The sequence below is a fragment of the Condylostylus longicornis genome, unplaced genomic scaffold, assembly GCF_029603195.1.
Source record: "Condylostylus longicornis isolate FDR11 unplaced genomic scaffold, ASM2960319v2 ptg000001l, whole genome shotgun sequence".
Lineage (NCBI taxonomy): Eukaryota > Metazoa > Arthropoda > Insecta > Diptera > Dolichopodidae > Condylostylus > Condylostylus longicornis.
Window position 1 is genome coordinate 334,347 of NW_026577970.1, and position 20,331 is coordinate 354,677.

The window sequence follows — 20,331 nt, forward strand, 5'->3', positions numbered from 1 at the left end:
AGTTTCGAAGGAAAACTTTCAAGTGATAGTTAATATTCATCACTGAATCCAAAAAGTTTAGCAGAACAAAAACATTCGATGATTTTGACATTAAGTTCATAACAGAGAGAGGCGGAACAAGCAATATCTGTTTTGCAAAGACCTAACTGATAAAATAATGAGAGAAAGTTCAGTATTTTAAAGAGAAGACCCCTCGGTCGACCAAGAAGAATTACGATTTAACTCACATATACATTCTATAACTTTCATATTCTACTCGCTTATCACATTTGCCTAATCTATAAGCTCTTATGAAATATTAAAAACTAACTTACTTTTACACGAAAAAGGTATTTTGGCTGTAGTTATTTGACTGAAAGTCACGAAAAGTTGTTTTGATTGATTATGTTTTTACTTGTTATATCTTAGAATTTGAAAGCTTTCATGTTAGTTTTATATTAATATTTCTTGACAATATTTAATTTCAATACATATACATATTTTTTTTCTTTTTCAAATCCTAGGAGGACCATAGGGATATTGCATAACATCATACACTATGTCATGCTCAAGTTTCAGTGCGTCATAGAGTTTTAACTAGGTAGGTGACTAGCCTGCCATAGTTTTTCTTTTTATGAAATCTTTAAGCTTATTAATATTTATTGTTTATTTTTCTTGGTTTTTTTAATATCGAATTAATTATGAACATATGAAAATTACTTGTATACTAATTTGTTATTTCAAAAGTATTGTATATTAAAGCTATAATATTGAATATAATTTTTATAGTGACCTGACCGGGGTTTGAACCCAAGACCCTTCGATTAAATTACCGGTGGCATAACCACTGCGTCAATGATCAGGTCGATTTCAATATAATAATATTTTTATCGTTACTGATTTCAATGTATTAGTAACGATAAAAATATTTAACAGTTAACGTTTACTTAACAGCAAATAATAATTGAACTGATTACAAATATTAATACATAAAGGTTCAACATTGCATTAGAGCATGTTTATTAAAACAAAATTAACACATTACGTCCCGTGTGCACACATTTGTGCTTTAAATTGAACTTCAAGAAAATCCCGTGTACACATATATGTGCATTTTGTTGAATTTGAACTCAAACATCTTTATAAAATAAGAGAAAACGCCTTTATAAAATAATTTTCAGCGATAAGGCCAAAAAATTTGTTAGAAGGAATTGTCGCGTCTGTTCTGCGCATAAAATAAGAAAACCAAGTGCTTATATGTGTAAATCTTGTAAAGTAGCATTACATGTTGGAGAATGCTTTCAAAAATATCATATCAATAAAGAATACTAAAATGTTTAATTATCCATGTACCAAAATTTTTAAAATATATTATCATTTTAAAAACTTTTGAATTATATTATTACATAATTTCTAATTGGTTACAATTTTGATAATTCGAAGTTATTTTGTTCAAGTTTCTGAATCTAAAAAGCATTTCAAATGAAATAGTTTTTTTTTTAATTTGCCCCGGTACCAGAGGAAAATTTTTTAGAAACAACGCCGGGAGATAATGTGTTAAGAATATTTTTTCTTATATCATATTACTTTCATTTCCGCTATACATATGTGTAACATTCTTTTTAGCTGTGCAAAATCGTGCTGTCACTTCCACGTTGTGCACTCTGGTAACGACGGAGAGTAAAAAGGTGAGTGGAATGTGAAGCAACGGTGGTTCAGTCAGATCTGACAGCTCGCTGGAAAGGCAGCAGGCAGATCTGAAAAGGTTTAAGTTAGAGATGAAACTGGGGAATAAAGGTTCCCAGGATAGACCGAAATCGTCTACACAGCGGAGGGCCTGTCCAAAAGATAAAACTTCCAAAGGAGGTACTTGTAGGGGGCCAACACGGTTAGAGGGCAATAGGTCATATAACTTGGCAACCGACAAGAGCAAGTTAATGGCACGGGGCAAGGGGTTTCTTCCTCATTCTGCCGAAACATCGGTTGAGAAAGTCCTGGGCTACGTCAGAAGTCAGAGCTCCGAGCTGCGGGCGGACCAGAGGAGGATCATTGGGAAGAACGCGGTCGTGACTGGAGCCCTGCTGAAGATCTCAGTCGATCCTCTTTCGGCAACCAAGTTACGGCAGCTGGACTACACCATAAGCTACCTTTTGGAAAGGTCCACTGGGGACATCAACGGCTTACACGACATGGGAATGTCCGGGGACTTTGAGAGAGAGAAACATCTAGATCTAGTTGAAAGGCAGATCTGGGATGGCAGATGGGAGGGATGAGTCCACAACTTGGTTCTGGGGGCGTGATCTTCTACAAGGATGGATCCAAAACCAATGAGAGGCGGGCCTGGGTGTGTACGTGACGGCGTAATCATAACAAGGGCTCTTGACACTGTCCGTCGATATTTGAGGCTGAGACATATGCCAGAGAGTTTTGTGTTCTGGAATGTATCAGCAGGAACATTAAAAGCAGCAGGATATTTATTATGTCAAACAGTAAGACCGTTCTTACGACCTAGACTGCTGAAGAAATGCATTGACACCCTTGGCGCAACAAAACCTTGATGTGGGTGCAAGCACAGTACGGTGTGGACGGAAATGAGAGAGCTGATGGTCTTGCCAGAGAGGAAGCAGCGGCTCTTTCCATTGGGCCGGTACCATGCTTTGGGGTGCCCAGGACAACGGTCTTGCGTGCGCTGAATGTATGAGAGGAGTGGGCCAGGTTTGAATACTGGAACGTCTGCCTGGGCCTGTCGCAGTCTAACAAATTGTTGCCTCCCTTGAGACTGAGGTCTGGCCATTCTCGGTCATCCAGATTTGAGGCTATTGGTGGGGTTCTCATTGGACACTGCCTCTCGAGAGTTTGTCTGCCGGAAAGCTAAGGGCCTTCGTCACCGGGAGGAAAAAAAAAAAACTCTTTTTATTTACTAACATTCGAAGAAGCTTACTATTTCTTAAAATTATATTAATGTAAAAGTATATACATACCTTGTTCCGTACAAATTACCACTAAAGCATGCAGTTTCAATGAATTCCCCGTTCGAAATGGAATCGTGCATTTCTTGTCGTGTTACAAAATGATAATGAATTCCATGTTGCTCACCAGGTCTTGGATTACGTGTTGTATGCGAAATGCTAAATTAAATATAAGTAAATGCGGCTTAATGAACCATATAAATATAGTCAATAAAATAAAAAAAAATTAAATAGAGATAAATTAGAAAGTACTACTAACACACCTAAAACCGAAAGTATCCGGGAATTCTTCAAATAATTTTTTTAATAGTGTACTTTTACCAGAACCTGATGGGCCACAAATGACAAGTGGACGTGGACCTTCGTTGGACATACTGCTGAATGCTACGAATAAAAATAATGGCTTTAATTGTTTAATGCCTTCTGTTTTACATTTTTATTTAAAAAGGCTGGACGTTTAACACACTTATACTTTGTGATATCATACAAGAAGATACTTTTGTTATACCTAGTGTACAGAAAGATTTGGACTGTCGAATGTTTGAATGTTGAATAGCTGTCACTATCGAATAAACAAATAACGCATTGAATATACTTCAGTATCAAATATATCGAATAATATTCGTATTCAGTTTAAAGTTTTTTTATGACTAGCATGTTTGAGGGGGCCAGAGGCATCTGCTCTCCATATTTATGTAATCGAATATTTTATGTAATTTTTTTGCTGATTATTTAACCGTTTTCCAAATGATTATTCTTAAACAATAATACATTGAACATATACTGCAGCATCTTAAAAAGTAAGCAAATCAAAAAACTTACCACAAGCCTCTCTATCAGAGATAAAGTCCTTAATTTCAAAAACAATTATTAATTAAAAAAGCTCTAAAATATTAAGTTTTGTTTTCTTCAAAAGAAATCAAACTTATCTTTTTGTTATAAAGCTATTCAACTTTAAAAAAAATTGATGTTTAAAAAATGTTCATATTGGAATTCAACATCCATATACCAGCAGTAATCAACCAATAAGTAATAATTTTAAATTAACTTAAATTTTAGAATAAAATTGCAAAGTTCATATGCAGAATCTATTCTACATCTACAAACCATAGTACTGAACGACAACCAAGGAAGATTTTCGTTGTTAGCCCAGAACAACAGCAGAACGGGAAAATCACATGTTCAGTATTTTGCATATAAAGCAGGACGCCTATGGAAACGTATTATGTCAAAAAATGGGATTTATTTTCGGCAATTTCAACGCGAACGGTAAAATCCGCAGTGGAAAATTTCGCTTCGTTCTAGGCAGTCCCATTTATATGTATTCTATATGAATTTTGACATTTCGTCGTAGGAAATCGTCGTTGTTTTGCTTTCAACTTAAATCAAGACTTAATTCAACTTTAATTAAGATTTAAGTTGAAAAACAAAACAATGGAACACAATAATTGCAGCAGATAAATATGTTATTGCCTAATAATGTAGTTACAGCACACATTCAACGGTATGTAGGAAGGAATTCAGTTCATGTAATAAATTATAACCTTGCGTTCACTACATCTGTAAACAAAATAAAAGGTTTTAAATTTGTGTAGCATGAGATATTGAATTTTTTGTTGCTTTTAATCTATTTGAGAATTTTTAAAAATTTTAAGTTCACATATTCTGCACACGAATTAAATTTTAATTACTTGCTAGGTATCATATTAACAGTAGGCTAAGTAAGATCTCCAATGCTTGCAAAAGAAAACGAGAAAAGTATATATTCCCAATTCTGTATATGTTATATGGTATTCGTATCGTATAAAATTTATACCGATTTTTTCACAATGTATTAATTTTCATTTTATTTTCATATTCTCATAAGCAGAATAAGCCTTAGTTTGCTTTATTATGCAGCATAAGTAATTACATGTGGGTAGATATGATATAATTATTCCTATTATTGTTATTGATTGTTATAATATAGTTGCCTAATACTACGCATAGTAATTTTCCGCAAAAAAAATATAGTGAAATATTTCTATTACTATTAATTTTTATTGTTGTTTTTATTTATGAACTTAAATAACCAAAATGATTCTGGTGTGAAAGTGTTACAGAATATTATAAAAATGTCTGTTAAATACTTCTTTTCAATTTTTAGGACATTAGTAAGTTTATAGTTAACACATCTAGGAAAATGTAAATTTGGCTCTTAGTAGAGTTCAAATATCAAATTTCAAGAAATTTCATCAATTCGTTCCGCAGATATGGTGAAAAATGTAAAAATGGCCCGCAGATCATTTTTCAAGCCCCGATCTTTCCAAAAAAATTATACATATGTTCATCGTCTTAATACGAAGAACCTAAATATTAAATTTCAATGAAATCGGTTGATTATTTCTCTTTACATACGCAAAAAATTATATTTGGCCCGTAGTAAAGTAAGTTGCTGATGCCTCATTTCTTTCAAAAGTTAGGAGGTTTCGTGGACGATCGAGCAAAGCTTACATATGAAATTTCAAGTAAATCGTTTGAATATTTTCTTCAAATATGTCAAAAATGTAAAACAGGCCCGCTAACAAGTGCAGTTTCTGAGGCCTCATATATCCCAAAAGTTGACCAATCCGTGCTATGGTCGAAATAAACTTACATATAAAATTTCATCAAAATCGGTTCAACCGAACTTGAGATACACGCGTCCACACACAGATCGACAGGTTGCTTAACATAATTTATTTACACTTCCCTACCATGGAAAAGTGCATTCCCACCGAAAACTCGATATGCAAAATTTGTTGCCATCACATAACCTAATAACAATAACAATAACAATAACAATAACAATAACAATAACAATAACAATAACAATAACAATAACAATAACAATAACAATAACAATAACAATAACAATAACAATAACAATAACAATAACAATAACAATAACAATAACAATAACAATAACAATAACAATAACAATAACAATAACAATAACAATAACAATAACAATAACAATAACAATAACAATAACAATAACAATAACAATAACAATAACAATAACAATAACAATAACAATAACAATAACAATAACAATAACAATAACAATAACAATAACAATAACAATAACAATAACAATAACAATAACAATAACAATAACAATAACAATAACAATAACAATAACAATAACAATAACAATAACAATAACAATAACAATAACAATAACAATAACAATAACAATAACAATAACAATAACAATAACAATAACAATAACAATAACAATAACAATAACAATAACAATAACAATAACAATAACAATAACAATAACAATAACAATAACAATAACAATAACAATAACAATAACAATAACAATAACAATAACAATAACAATAACAATAACAATAACAATAACAATAACAATAACAATAACAATAACAATAACAATAACAATAACAATAACAATAACAATAACAATAACAATAACAATAACAATAACAATAACAATAACAATAACAATAACAATAACAATAACAATAACAATAACAATAACAATAACAATAACAATAACAATAACAATAACAATAACAATAACAATAACAATAACAATAACAATAACAATAACAATAACAATAACAATAACAATAACAATAACAATAACAATAACAATAACAATAACAATAACAATAACAATAACAATAACAATAACAATAACAATAACAATAACAATAACAATAACAATAACAATAACAATAACAATAACAATAACAATAACAATAACAATAACAATAACAATAACAATAACAATAACAATAACAATAACAATAACAATAACAATAACAATAACAATAACAATAACAATAACAATAACAATAACAATAACAATAACAATAACAATAACAATAACAATAACAATAACAATAACAATAACAATAACAATAACAATAACAATAACAATAACAATAACAATAACAATAACAATAACAATAACAATAACAATAACAATAACAATAACAATAACAATAACAATAACAATAACAATAACAATAACAATAACAATAACAATAACAATAACAATAACAATAACAATAACAATAACAATAACAATAACAATAACAATAACAATAACAATAACAATAACAATAACAATAACAATAACAATAACAATAACAATAACAATAACAATAACAATAACAATAACAATAACAATAACAATAACAATAACAATAACAATAACAATAACAATAACAATAACAATAACAATAACAATAACAATAACAATAACAATAACAATAACAATAACAATAACAATAACAATAACAATAACAATAACAATAACAATAACAATAACAATAACAATAACAATAACAATAACAATAACAATAACAATAACAATAACAATAACAATAACAATAACAATAACAATAACAATAACAATAACAATAACAATAACAATAACAATAACAATAACAATAACAATAACAATAACAATAACAATAACAATAACAATAACAATAACAATAACAATAACAATAACAATAACAATAACAATAACAATAACAATAACAATAACAATAACAATAACAATAACAATAACAATAACAATAACAATAACAATAACAATAACAATAACAATAACAATAACAATAACAATAACAATAACAATAACAATAACAATAACAATAACAATAACAATAACAATAACAATAACAATAACAATAACAATAACAATAACAATAACAATAACAATAACAATAACAATAACAATAACAATAACAATAACAATAACAATAACAATAACAATAACAATAACAATAACAATAACAATAACAATAACAATAACAATAACAATAACAATAACAATAACAATAACAATAACAATAACAATAACAATAACAATAACAATAACAATAACAATAACAATAACAATAACAATAACAATAACAATAACAATAACAATAACAATAACAATAACAATAACAATAACAATAACAATAACAATAACAATAACAATAACAATAACAATAACAATAACAATAACAATAACAATAACAATAACAATAACAATAACAATAACAATAACAATAACAATAACAATAACAATAACAATAACAATAACAATAACAATAACAATAACAATAACAATAACAATAACAATAACAATAACAATAACAATAACAATAACAATAACAATAACAATAACAATAACAATAACAATAACAATAACAATAACAATAACAATAACAATAACAATAACAATAACAATAACAATAATATTGAATATAAAAATTATATTCAATATTATTATAACTTAATATACAATACTAATTATACAAATAATTTTCAAATATTCCTAATATTTGATATTAAAAAAAAATAAAGTTGGGTCAAACCAATGGTTTGTATTGTAGCACTTTTCCCTTCAACAAGTGAAAATTCTGCTTTTAAATACAGTCTATGTATACCTATCACACTATTAAAATTATTTTCATTCATATACAAAACTATTTCTAGGATTGCATATATTTAGGATGACACATATATGCAGTCTTTGAAATAAAGCAAAAATTAATATAAAAAGGGGTTAACATAATGCTCGATTTTAAGGGTTAATTGTGTGAGTTAAGAAAAATAATTATATTTTTTAATTTCATGGAATTTACCATTAGCTTTTTGCGTTTATAAAAATTTGGAAAAGTTTGCGGTTTCGGAAATATAAGGTGTCAAAAATTCAAATTTTACGAATTTCAAGAGGTGATAACTTGAGAGGGGGTGGAGATGGAAAAAAATTTTCTTCTAACAAAATGAACTATTTATTAATATCTAAAAGCTCCTAAAATTTCAAGCTTCTACAGGCTGGGGTCTAGAAGGAAATCAAAAATTTGGAAAAAACGGACTTTAAATAACGGTAAATTTGAACGGCCATTTTGTTTTTCTTAAGTTGAACTATAGTATACCGCGCAAGGGGAAGCAAGCCACTGCCTTTCTGCGTTTGCACAATTTTAAAAATGCTTATGGTTTCATTGCAACAAATATTTAAAAAAGGCCACTTTTAGGGTTTTGGGGTGGTGTAACTTCTAGAGGGGGGGGAGATAGGTAAAAATTTTGTTCTACGGAAATAAGTTTCTAGTGAAGATCTATGTACGTATTAAATTTCAGCTTTCTATCTTCAAAGGTGTAGAAGTTTTGTAAACAGACACACGGACAGACGGACGGACGGACAGAGTAAAACTAATAAGCACTTTTTTCAAAAAATTTTTTGAAAAAGTGCTAAAAACCAAGAAAAATAAACAGTAAATATTAATAACCTCAAATAATTAATAATACCTATAAATAAAACTACGGCAAGCTAGTTAACTCTATAATGCTATGAAACCAGTGCACGATATCATGCACTAGCCGTATGCTCACTTCTTCTAGGAGTGAATAAGGAAAAAAAAAATGCATTGCATAGAGTAAAATGTACATATAGAGCAGGGATGGGGAGCCTAAGGCACGCGTACCCAAGGTGGCACTCGTCTCTACTTTCTCTGGCACGCGTTAATAAATACTTTAGTGCAAAATTTTTTATATTTACGATATTATATTTGCTTAAAATATAAAAATTATATTTGCTAAAAATTGTTTCCAAAAATTTTTTAAGTGAAGCCTGCATTTCCTTTAAAAACAACTAATTATCATCCTGATATTGATAACTTAGCGGCAGCAATTCAACAACAAAAATCTCATTAATTCTATAGTTATAATGTATGTATAAATAAGATTATGTCAGTTATAAATAAATCGACATATATGTGTAAATGACAAATATATTTTGTTTATTTTAAGGCACGCGAGTTTTTTCATTTTTCTAAAATAATTATATAGATATAGAGTAAATGTAAGATAGAGTAAAAAAATGATAGAGTAAATGTAGATAGAGTAAAATGTCAAAGAAACTAAAAAAAATAAAATCACTTTTGTTATCTAGATAGAGTAAAATGTCAAAGAAACTAAAAAAAATAAAATCACCAAGAAAAACCAAAAAAACAGTTTTAAATCACTTAAATAACTAATTTCAAACAAATGAGAATTTAAATGCAACGATATTAAAAACAAGTAAAAACGCTTCAGTCGGTATAAACCGATTGAATTATACCCTGCACCTTTCGTTATTGTGTAGCAATTACTCGAAGCTCTGAAATCATTCTATAGAAACTTCTCAGACACGTCTGACCTATAATTGGACATCCGACTGCCAAGTTTCATGAATCTGACCTTATAATTTTTCCAAATATTTAAAATTAGCTTTTGGAGTTGTATGGTAAGTACCTGAACCTGCCAGGCAATTCCATTAAAACTTCACAAATATATCTGATCTATAATCGGAAACAAATATGTAAAATAAGCTTTTGGAGTTGTATGGCAAGTACCCGAACCTGTCAAGCAATTCCACTAAAACTTCACAAATATATCTGATCTATAATCGGACACACAACTTCCAAGTTTCATGAATCTGACTTTATTATTTTTCCAAATATGTTTTTTTTTTTTTTTTTTTTTTTATTATTTAATATTGCAACTAAGAAATTAATTCCTATCTAGCAATCCTTCTGGCTTTAAATGGGGTTTATGGGCGCATCATCCATTGATGGGTTCCCAGTTACAAGTATTGTTTCGTTTAGCTGATGAGTTCAAGTGGCCTCGTGCGTTTGAGGCGTCTTGGCCCTTGACTAACATTCAAAAGTTGCAGCATCTCAGGGTTGTCGTGCTGGAGTAATCTTGATTGATGGTTGATTGCGTGCTTTCTTATTTCATCTTTAACTGTATGCACATTCAGGTCCCGATGTAGAGTGTCGTTACTTACGTACCATGGCGCATTGGCAATGATTCTGAGAACCTTGTTTTGAAAGGTCTGTATAATTTTGATGTTGCTTTCTTTGGTACAGCCCCATAGCTGTATACCGTAAGTCCACACAGGCTTAAGAACCTGGTTGTAGAGCAGGAGTTTATTATGAATATTGAGCTCGGAGTGTCTTCCTAGCAGCCAATACATTTTTGTGAGTTTGATATTCAGCTCAGTCTTCTTTTTTTAACGTGCTCCTTCCATTTCAGTTTCGCATCCAGAGTCATACCAAGGTACTTTGCTTCGTTGGCATATGGAATTTCTAAGCCGTTTAATAGCACCCTAATCGGTTCGCCTTTTTTATTTGTGTAGTTTACATGAACAGACTTAGACTCGTTGAGCTGAAACCTCCATTTTTTGGTCCAAGTAGAAATTTTGTTTAAGGATTCTTGTAACTTGCATGTAGCTTCGCTAACAGTTTTACCAGTGGCCAGTATCGCTGTATCATCTGCAAATGTTGCTAGAAAAGTTTCAACACTTTGTGGTATGTCTCTGGTGTAAATAAGGTAGAGCAGAGGTCCTAGGACACTTCCTTGAGGTACTCCAGCCCCCAAATTTTTAAAGTCTGAGTACTCCCCCTCAAATTTGACTCTGAACAGTCTGTCTGTAAGATACGATTTCAATATTTCCGGAAATGGCTCTGGCAGATTTTCTTTTATTTTAAAGTTGAGACCCCTGTGCCAAACCTTGTCGAATGCCTGGGCCACGTCCAAAAAGACTGCAGAGCAATACTCTTTATTTTCTAACGCATTTTCAATTACATTCGTCAGCCTGTGAATCTGATCAATAGTGGAATGCTTGCACCTAAATCCAAACTGGTGATCAGGAATCAAGTTTCTGTTTTCAATTACTGGTTTCAGGCGATTTAATAAGACTCTCTCAAACAGCTTTGATAAAACTGGCAAAAGAGAGATTGGTCTATACGACTTCATCTCGTTGGCTGGTTTACCAGGTTTGGGTACCATGATAATTTCTGCAACCTTCCACTGGGATGGCACATGATTTAATCTCAGTGATGCATTAAATAGGAAAAGCAATTTCTTCACAGCAATCTCTGGTGCAATCGTAGCCCGGGGCCTTATTATTTTTCAGGTTCTTGATTTCAGCTTTTAGTTCACCCATTTTGATTTTCGGAATTTGTATTGCGTCCATTCGGTTCGCGTTAACTGCAGTTAGATTTTCTTCCAAGGTTTGTCTGGGAAGAGGCACAAAAATTTTTTCGAGATGTTTTGCAAACCCATTCGCTTTATCAATATCGTTTACTATCCAGGAACCGTCGTCTTTTCTAATTGGGGGTACTTGATACTTAGGTCTTTTGATATTTTTAACAGCTTTCCATAGGGAGTAATCATTTTCTCTGTCAGCTGATAAATTGTTTAAGTAGTTGGCTATAGTCGCATTTTTTATTTCTTTTAATAGGTTTTTTAGTTTGTTTGCCAGTTGGTTGACACGAGTTTTATCCTCAGGAAATCTGGTAGTTTGCCATATTTTACGTGCTCTTCTTTTTTCAGCTACTAGATTTCTCACTTGAAGGGGATAATTTACATTTCTTTCTTTTGTTTTGGTTTCTGAGGAGCTATTCCAGGCAGCATTTTGTACGTTAGTAATAAATGTTTCTAACTCATCTTCAAGTTGATACTTATTTCTAAGGGGTACGTTTAGAATTGTGTTGTTTTCAACTATGTCCCTGAATAAATTCCATTTGGTTGTTTTGTTTGTCAATTTGGGTATATCTGCTTTAAGTATCACTGTTTCTGAGATCGTCAAAATAACTGGAGAATGGTCAGAGTTCAAATCATAGCTTTCGCTTACATGTATATAATTTTCAGAGACTCCTCTACTTATGAAGAAATCCAGAAGGTCTGGAATTCTGTTCCTATCTGTCGGCCAGTAAGTGGGTTTTCTCGTGGAATGAAAATCACAACCTATTCCGACTGCAGCTTCGTATAGGGCTCTGCCTTTTGGAGTGGTAAGTCTTGAGCCCCAAAAAGTATTCTTAGCGTTAAAATCACCACCAAGCAGAAAATCTTTGCCCATATAAGTCAGCATTGACTTGTAGTCCTCTATTTTTAAATTATATCTTGGGGGACAGTAGATGGAGGAAATTATCAAATCTCTATTCTTGATATAAATTTTAACTATAGCTGCTTGCATCGTTTGTTTTTCAATACCGAGTTGTCTTTGGTGTTTAATATTATTTTTAACAAAAATTGATGAGCCGCCTCTGGCTTTATTCTCTGGGTGAACTGCGTTATAGCACTTATAACCATAAATTTCTAGGTTGGTTTCTTTTTAAAGTGAGTTTCTGTAACTAAACAAACGTCAATTTTTTCTCTTTTAAGAAAGATATCAAGTTCTTGGATATGTTGCTGAAGACCATCAGCATTCCACGTCATAATTCTTAGATTTTGCGTCATTTTTTATTTAATCTAGAGTTTATTTTATTTTCTAGTCAATTTAATCTATCATTAAGTTGTCTTTCTGAGACTCTTTGATCGTCAAGTTTTTTTAATATCAATTCTAAAATTTCGTCTGTTGTAGGTTTTGCCGCTACTTGGGCATAAGTTTTTCTCTTTGAAGTTTTGGTACTTGTTGTTTTTTCAGCGATTTGAGGCGTCAAAAGCACATTGGTGTTCTTTGGTTGGATTTGATGTATCGGAGGAATCTTTGTAGGAGCTATTGTTTTATGTTTTGAACTTAAGGCCAAATTTCTTTTGCGCTGGAGTTCCTTAGCAACTTCACATCCCCGATAGTTTGCAGGATGAGCTCCACCACAATTGGAACATTTTGGTGGAGTGTTGCGGCCTTTCGGGCACACCGAAGTGTGATGATTCCCACCACATTTCACGCATTTGGGATTTTTTTTACAATAAGATTTGGTGTGATTATATTCTTGACAACGCGTACACTGCGGTATAGCTTTTGAGTTTTTCCTTATTGGTTCTATTTTAACTCTTAGCTTGAGTATATGTTTAATATCATAAATTTTTTGGGTGCTTTGATTTTTGTCGAAAGTTAGCATAAACAGGAACAACTTTTTATGACTGACGACAATTTCTCCTCTATCGTTTTCCGACCTTTCTTTTTTGACAATGTTAGTGGCATCTTTGATTTCAAGACCCTGTTGTTTAAGATCATTGATGATATCACCTTTTTCACATGACCAGTGTAACCCTCTGGCCATGACTTTGATTGGTCTATCATTCTTGTCCTCGTATGAAAACCACTGGATCTTGTCTTCTTCTAGTTTTTTAACTAATGTCCGACAACTGGAAGGACTCTCAGTGTTAACTTTAAACACATTGTTACCCAATGCAGTTATCCTATAATCGGAGATGACAGCGTTCAGCATTTTGCATAACTGTGGGTAATCAGCTATCCCGACAATATTAACAGGGGGTGGCCTGTGCACATACGTTTTATCACTACTGGCTTGTTGATTTGTACTGCTGTTATTCTCTGTATTGGTTAACAAGTCGGACATAATCGGCTGATTAATTGTTTTTGGCTGTTGGACTATATTTACCTCGGGTGATGATTTTGTTTTCCTCTTTTTACAGGGTCTTTTCTCCCTAGGTTTAATCACGGGTTCCATATCTGAATCATATCCCGTAAGATCACTTTTCTCACTTGAGCTTGCTGCAGCTCTTGGATTGATGGTATGTTTTTCGCCTCTTGCTCCTGTGATTTTGGATTTTAGCACCTCATTTTCAGACTTGATTTGATCTAATTCTTTTCTCATGGTAAGAAGAATTTCTTCCATGGACATCAATTTTTGACGAAGTATTTCATTTTCCTCTTCAAGTGAAGGTTTGCGCTTATCCGGAACATCTTTATCTAGAATCGAAAGTGAGGAACAAGCTTTAATGGTTCCGTTTTCGACATTACTGGTCGATTCCGATACACTCGTGAAACTTGTTGAAGGTGTATCACTCAATGGCGTTTGTGGCGGAGTCCTTGGTGTTAGTTTACTCCTGCGTGAAATATCAAAAGAAAGCAATGTTCGGCCCCCCCCCAGAATCCTTGGGACCGGTCTCCGAAGAGAGTGGATTTTCCAGTTCAACTGGTCTGCCACCTGGGGTAATAAATCCTTTTGTTTTTGACATTGCATATTTTGTGGTAATATAATATTTTATGATGCACATTTATAAAGCGAGCCGCTTGCTGCAAGACAGACACCCGCTCGGAGCCGCCAATTATTGGAACAGACGCTCCCAATTAAGTTTTGATGCTATCTCCACTTAACCGCCAATCTCGTTTGCTAGCTGACCCAAACTACACCACCTGGGTTGGAACCAGGTCTTTCATTAGGGTTACTCAGCGTAACAGGAGGGACCACTTGTAGGTGAGATTTGGCGTTGAGTAGTTGAAGCTAGGCTGAAGTAACAGGAAACCCATCAGCTGTGTTGCGCAATACTACCCCATTTCCCCCTTTCCAAATATGTAAAATAAGCTTTTAGACTTGCATGGGAGCTACTCGAACCTGTCAAGCAATCGCCCCAAAACTTTAGAAATATGTCTGACCTATAATTGGACACACGACTGCCAAGTCTCATGAATTTGACTTTATTATTTTTCCAAATATTTAAAATAAGCTTTTAGACTTGTATGGGAGCTACTCGAACCTGTCGAGCAATTCCACCAAAACTTCAGAAATATATTTGAGCCATAATTGGACACATGACTGCCAAGTTTCATGAATCTGACTTTATTATTTTTCCAAATATTTAAAATTAGCTTCTGGAGTTGTATGGCAGACACCCGAACCTGTCAAGCAATTCCACTAAAACTTCACAAATATATCTGATCTATAATCGGACACACAACTGCCAAGTTTCATGAATCTGACTTTATTATTTTGCCGAATATAAAAAATTTGCTATTGGAGTTGTATGGCAGCCACCCGAACCGGTGCAGCTATTCCATTATAATTTTTAGAGCATGTGTAGAATATAATTGGACACATGTATACAAAATTTTATATTTATAGCTTTATTAGTTTTTGAAATATTTAAAATAAACTCTTGGAGTTGTATGGTAGCTACCCGAACCCGTTGTCCGACTTAGTCCAATAACAATAGGGTTCGTCCTTGGCACAAAAAAAAAAACTTGTGAAAGTTTGGTGTCGATTGCATTATTCGTTTTTGAGTTATCGTGCGATCGGACGGACGGACGGACGGACGGACGGACAGACGGACATGTCTAAATCGACGCAGAATTTTACGCTGAGCAAGAATATATATATATGTCCATACCGCAGATGACTCCTTTAAGTAGTTACAAACTCCATACCAAAGTTAATATACCCTTCACGAAGTGCAGGGTATAATAAAGTTGGATCAAACTAATGGTTTGTATTGTAGCACTTTTTCCTTCAACCACACTATTACCAATTTTTTTTTTCAAAATTTTTTGTTATTGTTTTTCTTCTAAACACCAGGTTGTAGGCGCCTGCAATTTTAGTAGCTTTTAGGCACTAATAAATGCTTCATTTCGTTAGAAGAAAATTTTTTCCCTTCACCACCCCCTCTCAAGCTATCGCCTCTTGAAATTTGTAAAATTTGATTTTTTGACACTTTATATTTCCGAAATCGCAAGCTTTTTCAAATATCTATAAACGCAAAAAACTAACGTTAATTCCATGACATTAAAAAATATAATCATTTTTAACTCACGCAATTGACCCTTAAAATCGAGCATTATGTTAACCCATCTTTAAATTAATTTTTTTCTTTATTTCAAAGACTGCATAAATCGTTCAACCTAAATATATGCAATCTTAGAAATAGTTTCGTATATAAACAAATATAATTTTAATAGTGTGGTAGGTATACATAGACTATTTAAAAGCAGTATTTTCACTTAAAGTGAAAAGTGGTATAATAAAAACCATTGGTTTGACCCAACTTTATTGTTTTAGTGTTTACCTACGGCGTATTTAAGTCAGAGTCACAACGTGCGAAATACGTAACGTACTGCGTGTTTAAGTTCTAAAACGTGAAAACATTATGAAACATAAATAACAAATGATAAATGATAAGTTTTTATCATTTATCATTTGTTATTTATGTTTCATGTGCACACGTATCAATTTAAGAATTTTATTTAAGAAGAGTTACGTTTGAGTTGGCAACTATTATCTCTTTATGTTGTTTATATGTTAATTATATTATCGTGTGGTTTCGTCAAAGTTTAATAAAGAAAATTAAAAATATTTAAAGAAAAAACCTTTTTCAAAAAAAAAATTCCAATAAAAAAAGGAGTATCAAATATATTGAATAAATTCCATCTTACCCATTAGAATATCTAAAATGAATAAATTTTTCGTAACAGAGCGGATTGTTCAATAGTGCACATTTGATTGAAAACAAACACTAGTTATACCCCTCCTCAAGGCAGGAACGGTCACTTTCATTGTAAAAGCTTGACAATAACTGAATCAATTTGATTTATGCATTTTTCAAATTATCGTCATTGTGACCCTTTCGAACAAAATATAACAAAAATAACATGATATGTTATGAAAGAAAACTATAAAAATGTTTGTGCTAATAAATATTTGATGAATTTTTCATCTCACGATCCCCACAATATATGAAGAAAAAAAAATTGTTTTGTATGGAAAAATAACAAATTAATTAACAAAAAATTTAAAATAAGCAGTTTATGGCTGAAAAATATAAAATTAGTCACATGTACTAACAACTTCCAACACTGTTTTTTGAAAATTTACAAAGTATGAAAACTTTTTCCAAGGCTCTCTCTATTTTGAATATGGAGTTCGTCAAAATGCGTGCGTATATAATTTAGAAAGTGATCCGTCGCCTTAGACAAAGCAGTTTTTACAATATGGAAATTATCAATTTAAATATAACATAACATAACAATTTTTATAATTTTTTTATTATTACTGAGTTTTTTCTTAATTAAAAAACTAAAAAAGAGTCTTTTTTAGAAAATTAGTACAGGGATATTTATTTAAGAAAACTATATTTATCTGAATTTAAGGTACTTATTATTAGTCTCATAATTTTAATTTTATATATTTTTTTAAACTTTAAAGCTTTCAAACAAAGCTAAAACTGTGTTTCGGTGATTTAATTTATATGTTAAGTGTTTAGATTCGGCAAAATTAAAACAGAGAAAATATTTTACAATGTTATTTATTTTCAAAATTCGCATTATAAATAACCTTGTAAGTTAATTATAACCATCCTTTTTGTAATCAATCAGGACAACCAAATTAGTAAATAAGTGAGTCAATTTGGTTTTTACTTTGAAAGTATTAAGTTCAAAGTTTAATGAGGTGGTGAAGCCAAATTAAATGAGGGTTGCTTCATTCATTGAAAAAATATGAATTGGAAAAATAATAAAATAAAGTTGACTCAAACCAATGGTTTGTAAATCAGCACTTTTCACTTCAAAAAATTAAAATACTGCTTTTAAGAACAATCAGCTTATAATTATTTAAATTACTTTCATTCATATAACAATATATGTACAAAATTGCATACCTTTAGGATAAACAATGTATTCAATCTTCGAAATAAACCAAAAAAATTGAAGGGGCGTTCACATAATGCTCGAATTTAAGGGATATTTGCGTGAGTTAAGAAAAACAACAATATTTTTTAGAGGTATGGAATTTAACGTTAGCTTTCTGAATTTATAAAAATTTAGAAAAGCTTACGGTTTCGGAAATATAAGGGGCCAAAAATTCAAATTTCGTGGGACAATGACTTGAGAGGGGTGGAGGTAGAAAAAATTTTTCTCCTAACGAAATTACTTAGTTATTAGTGTCTGTAAGCTACTAAAATTTCAGAGCCCAAAATCCTTCGGTCTAGAAGAAAAATGATCAAAAATTTGGTAAAAACGGATTTTAGGTAACGGTAAGTTTTAACGGCCATATTGTTTTTTAAAATTCACGTGTGGTATGGCGAGGTAGAAGAAGAAGCCAGCCACTATTTTTCTGCGTTTGTAAATTTTAAAAAATGCTTATGGTTTCGCTGTAATAAATTGTTAAAAAATGGCATTTTTTGTAGTTTGAGGGGCTATAACTTTTAGTGGGGGGAGGGGGGGTGAATATAGATAAAAATGTTGTTCTACGGAAATAAGTGGAAATGTAATTTCAGCTTTTTATCTTCAAGACTGTAGAAGTTTTGTTAGCATGTCCACAGACGGACAGAGTAAAACTAATAAGCACTTTTTTTGAAAAAGTGCTAAAAATGAAATCTTACGAAAAAAAAAATTTTAAGTGAGGTGAAAAAATTAAAGCATTATAGGTATGACAATTCAATTGAAATTTGTTCCTAAATTAAAATATAATGCAATGGAGATTAGTAAGAAAGTATTCCAAATGTAAAATATTAAACATAATATAGATAGAATAGAAAGTGTTTAGATTAAGAAAAATAACATTTACCTTATTCAAGCAATGAAAAAGAAAAATTGTAGTAAGCCTTGAAAGAAAATTAATACCTTCACCATAGTTATAAAAAATCTTAAAAATTCCTTTAGAAATTTGAGCACATCTGCTATTTTTAAACATACGTTTTATGTAGCAGAAATTTGTCAAGCATGCTATTTTGAAGATTTTACAGTTTTTTTCTTTTTTATTCGTTTTCTCTTTATGTACGTTATTTCTTTTATTATACATATATGTATTATATTTGTTTTTTATATATGTATAAGATTTTTGAGCAAACATAACACTTCCAAAGCGTAATATAAAAATATATTGGTAACGTTTACATAGGAGTAGAATAATAGGTTGATTTCAATATGAATGGGCGGTATGTGAATATATATTTTTATATTTTGCGAGTCAACGGCAACCTAAACTAGTTTTAAATTTTTCTTCCTAAATTAAATTAATTAATTATGTGGGGTGATATACATGTAGATTCATGTCTTAATTTTATTAACATATTGGAACTTAGTGCAATTTCAAGTTGCAAAATAAAAGATCAAAATGTTTTATTTTATGAAAACAAAGTTTCATTCAATTGAAAAAAGGTTTAATTTATTTAGCAAAAGCTTTCATTTAACCCCTTGCCTTACAATTAAGTCTCGAAGAATAGTACGCGTGCAGACAATTAAATTTAGCGCAATTCTATTTTTTTTAAAACCGGTCAATTGTATTATAAAATAGTTTGCCTAATTCAGTTTTTGTTTTCATACATTTTTTTCTTCCTCAAACGATAATTCGAGTTACGACTTTCTGGATCCAAAAATGTCGTATCTCGAGTAGTTAGTGACGCTATAGCTAAAGAACTAAAGTAAACTTATAATATTTCAAATAGACAAACTCTTAAAACAAATCAAAACTCTTAAAACCGTTCTCAATATTAAGATCAATTTAGCTAGAATATAAAATAAACCATGTGCAACAATATTAATATTTTTATTTTTACAAGTTTAAAGAAATTCATATGATTTTAAACATTAAAATATACTGCGGGCGACGTCCGTCAAATTTGAAATTAGTACAGAAAATACTGACGGTTGAGGCCATTAAACACA

General features: G+C 31.1%; 1 protein-coding gene across 2 annotated transcripts in view; it reads right to left on the reverse strand.

Annotated features, from left to right (window-relative positions):
* The window catches only part of LOC129608301 (guanylate kinase), a 103,735-nt gene that overhangs the window by 73,338 nt on the left and 10,066 nt on the right, over positions 1 to 20,331 (reverse strand). For both annotated transcript variants that reach the window (XR_008696891.1, XM_055519762.1), the window contains exons 2-3: positions 3,212 to 3,332; positions 2,961 to 3,107 (exon numbers count right to left, since the gene is read on the reverse strand). Coding sequence is in view for 1 of the 2 variants with exons in the window: in XM_055519762.1 (XP_055375737.1) it covers positions 2,961 to 3,107; positions 3,212 to 3,332 (268 nt within the window). In the remaining variant the exon portion in view is untranslated. The remainder of the gene's footprint in view (positions 1 to 2,960; positions 3,108 to 3,211; positions 3,333 to 20,331) is intronic.